General features: G+C 43.7%; 1 protein-coding gene across 4 annotated transcripts in view; it reads right to left on the bottom strand.

Annotated features, from left to right (window-relative positions):
- Positions 1-3,559: 3,559 nt before the first annotated feature.
- Positions 3,560-10,063, bottom strand: part of PRTFDC1 (phosphoribosyl transferase domain containing 1) — a 376,907-nt gene continuing 370,403 nt past the window's right edge. For 3 of the 4 annotated variants that reach the window (XM_075315545.1, XM_075315546.1, XM_075315544.1), the window contains exons 9-11: positions 5,743-5,819; positions 4,881-4,936; positions 3,560-3,715 (exon numbers count right to left, since the gene is read on the bottom strand). In XM_075315545.1, the coding sequence (XP_075171660.1) occupies positions 3,571-3,715; positions 4,881-4,936; positions 5,743-5,819 (278 nt within the window). In that variant the 3' untranslated portion in view covers positions 3,560-3,570. The remainder of the gene's footprint in view (positions 3,716-4,880; positions 4,937-5,742; positions 5,820-10,063) is intronic. The other variant, XM_075315547.1, reaches the window with a different exon arrangement.

Genomic DNA, 10,063 nt, shown 5'->3' with positions numbered 1-10,063 from the left:
AGAAGCCAGCACTAAACAAAAGGCAATTAAAAAACCGTGTGGCATTTGCCAAGTCCCACAGCCTGCTAAACAGATGGCCGCTGGAAAAGTGGCAGAAGGTGGGTTTCTCTGATGAATCTTCAGTTGAATTACACTACAGCAGCCGCAAATACTGCATGAGACCTACTGGAGCCCGTATGGATCCAGAAAACAGTTAAGTTTGGTGGTGGAAAGATCGTGGTCTGGGGTTACATTCAGTATGGGGGTGTGGGAAACATTTGCAAGGTGGAAGCCTAAAATATGAAGTATTAGCTGCCTCTTACATTCCCCAATCATAAAAGGGGTCAAATTCTGCAGCAGGATGGTGCTCGATCTCATACATCCATCTCCACAACAAAGTTCCTCCTGGCAAAGAAGATCAAGGTACTCAAGGACTGGCCAGCCCAGTCACCAGACATGAACATCATTGAGCATATTTGGGGTAGGATGAAAGAGGAAGCTTGGAAGACAAAACCAAAGAATCTAGATGAACTCTGGGAGACATGTAAGACTGCATTATTTGCTATTCCTGATGACTTCATCAATAAATTGTATGAATCATTGTTGAACCGCATGGATGCAGTCCTTCAAGCTTATGGAAGTCACACAAAATATTAAATATAGCTCTAATAGCACCACAACTTCATTCACCAATGTTATGCAACATATCTTTGTATTAGAAGTTAATTATTTGTTTGAATTTCACATTACTTTCTGTGGGAGACAAAACTTTTTTCTTGCCAAAATCTGACCTTTCTGTGTTCATTAAATGATCAATATGTCAGCTTTGCAGCAACTTTATTTTCATAACCTTAACCAAATTTGGGAGGGTTTCAGCTTTCAAAAAAGTAATTTATTAAACCAATGGATGAATTTAAAGTCGGGTTATGAGCTTTTATTTACATAACATGGATAAGCGACAGAACTTCTGCCAGGTACTGTACATTCTCATGACTAGTAGTGATGAGCGAGCACTACCATGCTCAGTGCTTGGAAAGAGCTGTCAGACGCCTGGACAGGCATGACTGTGTGGCAAGTATAATGGAAGTCAACTTCTGGAAAAATGATAGAGTTTCCCATTGACCTCCATTATACACGGCAGACAAGTTGAGACCGTCCGAATGTCAGACAGCTCGTTCTGAGTATCGAGCATGGTAGTGCTCACTTATCACTAATGGCTAGGCAATGACCCATAGGCAATGTTGACCTGTTCACATGCCCAGTGCACCACCACTCCACATGGCTCTACAGGTATTAAAATAGGACTAGGGGAAATGTGCAAATGGGTTAAAACTGGCTTAGTGATAGTAAACCAAGGGTGATTATTAATGGAACATATGCCAATTGGATCACAGTTAAATGTGGGTTTCCCAAGCTAGAGGTCAGTATTGGGGCCTGTTCTTTTTTAATACACTTAGTAATGAGTTTCTTAAGAGTATACAAAGTACAACTTCAATATCTGTAGATGATACTAAGCTCTGAAAGGTAATTAACACAGAGGAGGATAATTTAATATTATAGAGTGGTTCATGTAAGCTGGAAACTTTAGTGACCCTTGCCAGGCAGCTTCTGCCACAGCTAATAAAATGATGGAATGCATTAAAAGAGGCATAGATGTTGGAGAACATAGCTTTGCTTCTATACAAGTCATTAGTGAGGCGACACATATATACCGGAGCACAACAGGACTGTGAAGACATACAGTTAGGTCCAGAAATATTTGGACAGTGACACAAGTTTTGTTATTTTAGCTGTTTACAAAAACATGTTCAGAAATACAATTATATATATAATATGGGCTGAAAGTGCACACTCCCAGCTGCAATATGAGAGTTTTCACATCCAAATTGGAGAAAGGGTTTAGGAATCATAGCTCTGTAATGCATAGCCTCCTCTTTTTCAAGGGACCAAAAGTAATTGGACAAGGGACTCTAAGGGCTGCAATTAACTCTGAAGGCGTCTCCCTTGTTAACCTGTAATCAATGAAGTAGTTAAAAGGTCTGGGGTTGATTACAGGTGTGTGGTTTTGCATTTGGAAGCTGTTGCTGTGACCAGACAACATGCGGTCTAAGGAACTCTCAATTGAGGTGAAGCAGAACATCCTGAGGCTGAAAAAAAAAAGAAAAAATCCAACAGAGAGATAGCAGACATGCTTGGAGTAGCAAAATCAACAGTCGGGTACATTCTGAGAAAAAAGGAATTGACTGGTGAGCTTGGGAACTCAAAAAGGCCTGGGCGTCCACGGATGACAACAGTGGTGGATGATCCCCGCATACTTTCTTTGGTGAAGAAGAACCCGTTCACAACATCAACTGAAGTCCAGAACACTCTCAGTGAAGTAGGTGTATCTGTCTCTAAGTCAACAGTAAAGAGAAGACTCCATGAAAGTAAATACAAAGGGTTCACATCTAGATGCAAACCATTCATCAATTCCAAAAATAGACAGGCCAGAGTTAAATTTGCTGAAAAACACCTCATGAAGCCAGCTCAGTTCTGGAAAAGTATTATATGGACAGATGAGACAAAGATCAACCTGTACCAGAATGATGGGAAGAAAAAAGTTTGGAGAAGAAAGGGAACGGCACATGATCCAAGGCACACCACATCCTCTGTAAAACATGGTGGAGGCAACGTGATGGCATGGGCATGCATGGCTTTCAATGGCACTGGGTCACTTGTGTTTATTGATGACATAACAGCAGACAAGAGTAGCCGGATGAATTCTGAAGTGTACCGGGATACACTTTCAGCCCAGATTCAGCCAAAGGCCGCAAAGTTGTTCGGGTGGCGCTTCATAGTACAGATGGACAATGACCCCAAGCATACAGCCAAAGCTACCCAGGAGTTCATGAGTGCAAAAAAGTGGAACATTCTGCAATGGCCAAGTCAATTACCAGATCTTAACCCAATTGAGCATGCATTTCACTTGCTCAAATCCAGACTTAAGACGGAAAGACCCACAAACAAGCAAGACCTGAAGGCTGCGGCTATAAAGGTCTGGCAAAGCATTAAGAAGGAGGAAACCCAGCGTTTGGTGATGTCCATGGGTTCCAGACTTAAGGCAGTGATTGCCTCCAAAGGATTCGCAACAAAATATTGAAAATAAAAATATTTTGTTTGGGTTTGGTTTATTTGTCCAATTACTTTTGACCTCCTAAAATGTGGAGTGTTTGTAAAGAAATGTGTACAATTCCTACAATTTCTATCAGATATTTTTGTTCAAACCTTCAAATTAAACGTTACAATCTGCACTTGAATTCTGTTGTAGAGGTTTCATTTCAAATCCAATGTGGTGGCATGCAGAGCCCAACTCGCGAAAATTGTGTCACTGTCCAAATATTTCTGGACCTAACTGTAGCTGAACTATAGTGGGTGCAGAGAAGAGCGACAAAGGCAGCACCACGGTTACCACTTTGGTAATGGGTGGCACTGCTGTTACCGAATTTTGCCGGATTCAGAAGACGGCAGTCTGTTTCACCCTGGACATGAAATACTTAAAAGTAAAAAAAGATCCAAATGTAAGTAGAAAATGTACACAAGGTTGTATTGGAGTTATAGAGCCTTCATTTTAATTACAGCGTCTTTCCAGTTCTTTTCAGGGTTTTGTTTTCTCCTTGTACAGGTGCTGAGTATTGCAGACGACCACTCGTCACACCTTATATTTTTCTTTGCCTTTTTCACTGATGATACATAAATGCTGCAAAACCCAAAATGAGAAATGATTATAGACGGCTTCATATATTAATAATCACAGCAATGCATTGACCTTAGGTCACCTTTGGATTTCTAACTTCGTGTTACACTATCTACCCTTATTTATCAGTATCCCGGCTCCAATCTTTGACACGTTATTCCCTAGAGAGGAGAGTGCAGCACCGGGGGAACGGGAGAAAAATGAGTGTTATTTGTCTATGTGGGGGCTCATACTGTATATAGGAGGGCTAAATGGGGCTCTTCTCTATATAGGAGGGCTATATGGGGGCTCTTCTTTATATAGGAGGGCTATATGGGGGCTCATACTGTATACAGGAGGGCTATATGGGGGCTCATACTGTATATAGGAGGGCTATATGGGGGCTCATACTGTATACAGGAGGGTTATATGGGGGCTCATACTGTATACAGGAGGGCTATATGGGGGGCTCATACTGTATATAGGAGGGCTATATGGGGGGCTCATACTGTATATAGGAGGGCTATATGGGGGCTCATACTGTATACAGGAGAGCTATATGGGGGGCTCATACTGTATATAGGAGGGCTATATGGGGGGCTCATATTGTATATAGGAGGGCTATATGGGGGCTCATACTATATACAGGAGGGCTATATGGGGGCTCATACTGTATACAGGAGGGCTATATGGGGGCTCATACTGTATACAGGAGGGCTATATGGGGGCTCATACTGTATACAGGAGGGCTATATGGGGGGCTCATACTGTATACAGGAGGGCTATATGGGGGGCTCATACTGTATATAGGAGGGCTATATGGGGGCTCATACTGTATACAGGAGGGCTATATGGGGGGCTCATACTGTATATAGGAGGGCTATATGGGGGCTCATACTGTATACAGGAGGGCTATATGGGGACTCATACTGTATACAAGAGGGCTATATGGGGGCTCATACTGTATACAAGAGGGCTATATCGGGGCTCATACTGTATACAAGAGGGCTATATGGGGACTCATACTGTATACAAGAGGGCTATATCGGGGCTCATACTGTATACAAGAGGGCTATATGGGGCCTCATACTGTATATAGGGGGGCTATATGGGGGCTCATACTGTATATAGGAGAGCTATATGGGGGCTCATACTGTATATAGGAGGTTGAAAAGGTAAACCAGCTCACCAGGTGGAATTTAGAAAAAGGTGGTATATAGGGCAGCGCACGGATAAGCAGGTCGGCTATCCAGATCCAAGAATAAAAAATAGGCAAGATTAGCAACATGTCTCCGATGAGATAAAATCCAATTTATTAGAAAAACATTAAAATATGTAAAAAAAATAAATAGGGAATGCACTAAACAGTCCGGTGACCCTGTAATCGGGGTCTCTGCCTCTACAGCATGCCACTCTCAGATGAATGTCAGCAGGTTTTTGCGGTCATCTGAGAACGGCATGATGTAGAGGCAGAGACCCTGATTACAGGGTCACCGGACTGTTTAGTGCAGTTTTTATTGAATTCCTGTTTTCTCTGCTGTGGATGTAGAAGTGGTCACAATGTTGAGCTGTGTATATCTCCGCCCACACCCCTGATTGGCAGCTTTCTGTGCACACGGTGCATTGTCAGCAAGCTACCAATCAGTAAGGGGGGGGGTTACACAGATTAGCCTGACTGGGGTGCACATGAGACCTAGTCCTGCAGTGATAATTTCCTGCTGATAAAACACTGATTGTATTGAAATTACAGCACACAGTCTGCGCCCAATCACCGCAGGCTTCTCCCTCCCTGCCTTCAACCCCCTGTGTATTACTTATATGTCTGAAGGCAGGGAGGGGGAAGCCTGCGGTAATTGGGCGCAGGGCTCGTGGAGAGTAAGTGCCAACACCTCTGCAAGAGTGACGTATAAGCTTTTTTAATTTTAATGGGCTCAAACATAGGGAACGAGAAGTGGTTGTCCTAGTAGTTGACAACCCCTTTAACCAGCTTCATTTTTACTAAAAAAAAACCCAGATTATTTCAGCACTGAATGGATGTAAAGATTACTTACGTGAAGGTCTCGGAAGTGTTCATTGTAGTCCAGGGCATACCCAACCACAAAAATATTGGGAATTTCAAATCCAATATCTAAGACAGAAAAAAAATGATGTGGAAGGAAGATTGAGATAATGCCCCCCCCCCTTCTAAAATATTATTATTATTTATTTTTATAGCGCCATTTATTCCATGGCGCTTTACAAGTGAATATAGACAAAGAATGAAGGAAACAGTGTTGCAGATGTAGTAGAGCTGAGTTTGTCAAAGCTTTCAGAGGTTTTTTTTGCACAAAATGTATGAAAATTGTATTAGAGATTTCTGTAAATGGCAGACAATGAGAAGCAAAAGGGTAACAATGTCTTGAACTTTTGACTTTCAGGCTCCATATTTCCCCATTTACTACAGCTTTGAGCGTGAGACAACCTTCATTTTATAGACAATCATCTTGGCTATCTCATAGATAAATTTGGCTTACAGCTATTTAGTGTATGATTAGTTATGCAGATTCTCATCATGTCGCTGCATTGTTACTGTTTTGCTCCTGGTAATGAAAAATCTTTTTCTTCCTGTATACTACAAATTACAACCTGTTCTCACATTCTCTAATAGCTCAGAGTGTTATTTGGCGGATTCCCAAGTGAAAGGTCACTGGTTCGAATTGAGAAGCAATCAAGAAGATTTCCCAAGAAAAGAGGAACAGCGTCATCCAGCTCATCGATAGTGGTCTCTCGGCAAGAAAATTGCCAAACTGCATGATATGAGGCCATGACAGTTGGAAGGATATGAAATTAAGTCCATCCATTCAAAAGCCAAGAAGTGGACGTCCAGGCAAAATATCGGAGTCAATAAGTCGGCTCATCACCAGGTCTATCAGTTCTGGCGCAACAAACACGGCAGCGGAGTCAGCTCACATGCTTCATAATAGTGAGATCACAGACGTCCATACAAGCACCGTGCGACATGTTACACAAGTCTGGAATGGTGGCCCAGAAAAAGGTGAAGAAGCCTCGACTTCAATATCATCATAGGAAGTGTTGGCTTGTGTTTGCAGAAAAATGGAGAAAACTGGAAATAGGTGATTTGGAGCGAGAGACGAAAGTCAATAGATGGCACTGATGGGAGTAAATGGGTCTGGAAGAAACAAGGGAAAAAGAGGCTAATAGATCGAGAAATTGAAGGAACTGTCAAGTGTGGTGGAGGAAGCCTGGTGATATGGGGTTGTTTCACAGCCAAAGGCGTTGAGTACTTGACGAGGATTGATGGTGATCTCAATGCTGAGCTATAGGTGAGTATCCTACAAGGTGAGTTATTTTGTACACAGGAGTATTATGGGTATGAAAAGGATGACAGTGTTCCAGCAGGACAACAACCCGAAGCATACATCGAGATTGGACAAGAAATGGCTCAGTGACAATTAAGTAGAGGAGCTGGATTGTCCTCACAGTCCCCAGACCTCAACCCAATCCAGCACTTGTGGGTACAAATTCCCAAGTGAGCTGACCAGTATGCAACAATATTGGGGACACTGGGATAAGAGTTCGGTTGAGACATGTGTCGTGGGCGGAGGAGGGGACGCTGCGCTCACCCACTGCTCGGGTCCGACTGCTGCTGCTCGGTGGTGGCTCGAGCGGTGGGCCGGATCCCGGGGACTCGAGCGGCGTTCCTCGCCCGTGAGTGAAAAGGGGAATGGTTTTGGGGATTTATTGTCCGTGACGCCACCCACGGTTGTGGTGAGGTTGGTGACACCACCGCTGCTCTGGACGGGGATCCCGGGAGCGGTGACAGGGAGCAGCTTGGATGTTGGTTCTCCCCTCCGTGGGTAGGGGGTTGGTTGTCCCGGGGCCTGGTGATGGGGTAGGGTTGGTTGGCAGGGGGGTTACGGGGCCTGGCGAGGTGCAAGGTCGCGGGGGCAGCGCTGTGCCGCATGGCACGGTGGTACTCACTCAGCCAGTAACGAATACACAGTCTCCGGTGAAACAAACGGCTGGATGGACGGGTCCCACAGACGGCTGCGGTGTTTCTCCTCCCGGCAGGTTGATGGTGACTGCCTTTCCCTGCACCTGTGTAGTGTGAACGGTTCCAATGGGTTCCCACCGGTATCTCGCTCCCCAGCTTGGATGGGTGCTGAAGGAGCCCCTTTTGCCCGCAGGCTCTGGCCCTGGGAACTGTAGCCTTGGCGGTGACTGTGTTTCCCTTCACGGTTTGAGCTGTCGCCTTCTATCGGGACTTGGCTGCTGGAAAACCCCGGAGGTTCCCTTCGCTAACGGATTTGGCAATTTCAACGGCGACTCCTAGCCTTGCCGGGGTCCGTAAGCCCCTGCCGGATGGTGCTGGCCTCTCTTTGTTCACCGGTCCGGTACCGCCGGCCAACCACCCGTCCACGGTCCTTACGGTTCACTCTGATGAGCCTCTCCTGCAGATGGTCACCACCGTCTGCCAACCTTGCTGCTTGTGCCCGGGCCACACACCCGGACACGGTCAGTCTCCTCCTTTACCACTTCACTTCTCTCCCTCCAGAACTGATCTGACTCCTTTTCCCGCCTCCAGGACTGTGAACTCCTCGGTGGGCGGGACCAACTGTCTGGCCCACCCCCTGGTGTGGACATCTGTCCCTGGAGGAAGGCAACAAGGATTTTATGTTTGGCCTTGGTGTGCCTAATCGGGGTGTGGGGTGTGTTGGTGTAGTTCCTGTGACGACCTGGCTTGTCCAGGGCGCCACACATGCATAAATCTGATCTAGAGAAAACCCAGAGGGATTCAGGCAGTGGTCAAAACCAAAAGTTGGATTTACAAAATAAAAATGAAAATTTAGATCTTTAGGAGCAAAACAGTAACAATGCAGTGACCTGACAAAAATCTGCATAACTAATTATGTGCTAAATAGTTGCAAATCAAATTTATGTATGAGATAGCCAAGATGATTGTCTATCAAATGAAGGTTGTCTCACGCTCAAAGCTGCAGTGGATGGTGAGATATGGAGCCTGAAAGCCAAAACATTGTTACCCTTTTGCTTGGCAGTGTATATTGCCCCCATTCTTCCAATATCCCTTTTTTCCATAGACTCGCATTGTGGCATCAGAACTTAGGAAATTGCTCTAAATTGGGGCTCTCCTCACACACACACACATATATATATATATATATATATATATATATATATATATATATATATATATATATATATATATATATATATATATATATATATATATATATATATATATATATATATATATATATGGTATAAAATATGGAACAATTAACACCTTGACCATGATGGTTTTAATATTTTTCTGACTTTCTGTTATCAGTAATATTGTTGTCACCCATTTCTGGGCTGATATAAGGCAGGGTACAGCCTAAAGGATATCATCATCATCATTTGACGTCCACAGAACAGTGCCTCCTCGTGGTCAACAGTTGTAAAAATATACGGTTTAGGTGGAATCAACCACAAAAGGTAAAGAGATATTTTTAGTAATTTTTAGTCAGTCACATTCATAGGATTAAGAATTATACATCACAGTCTCATTTGTCATTCTCCATCTTCGTAAATGATAAATCTGCCTGTATAAGGAACAGTAGATTCCTCCTCTTCATATTTATATATATTTTTCTGTAGCTTATATAGCGCTATTAGATATTATATAGATATAGCATATTCCATTCCGTAGCACTTTACAGTATATTATATATATATAGATAGATAGAGAGAGAGAGCTCTATACACAGTACAGACCAAAAGTTTGGACACACCTCCTTATTCAAAGAGTTTTCTTTATTTTCACGACTCTGAAAATTGTAGATTCACATTGAAGGCATTAAAACTATGAATTAACACGTGTGGAATGCAATACTTAACAAAAAAGTGTGAAACAACTGAAAATATGTCTTATATTCTAGGTTCTTCAAAGTAGCCACCTTTTGCTTTGATTACTGCTTCAAGCTTCAAGAGGTAGTCACCGGAAATGGTCTTCCAACAGTCTTGAAGGAGTTCCCAGAGATGCTTAGCACTTGTTGGCCCTTTTGCCTTCATTCTGCGGTCCAGCTCACCCCAAACCATCTCGATTGGGTTCAGGTCTGGTGACTGTGGAGGCCAGGTCATCTGGCGTAGCACCCCATCACTCTCCTTCTTAGTCAAAAAGCCTTTACCCAGCCTGGAGGTGTGTTTGGGGTCATTGTTCTGTTTAAAAATAAATGATGGTCCAACTAAACGCAAACCGGATGGAATAGCATGCCGCTGCAAGATGCTGTGGTAGCCATGCTGGTCCTTTATGCCTTCAATTTTGAATAAATCCCCAACTGTGTCACCAGCAAAGCACCCCCACACCAT

Source organism: Anomaloglossus baeobatrachus, chromosome 6 (assembly GCF_048569485.1).
Source record: "Anomaloglossus baeobatrachus isolate aAnoBae1 chromosome 6, aAnoBae1.hap1, whole genome shotgun sequence".
NCBI lineage: Eukaryota > Metazoa > Chordata > Amphibia > Anura > Aromobatidae > Anomaloglossus > Anomaloglossus baeobatrachus.
The sequence above is the reverse complement of the archived record's forward strand: the minus strand, read 5'-3'. Positions and strand labels throughout refer to the sequence as shown.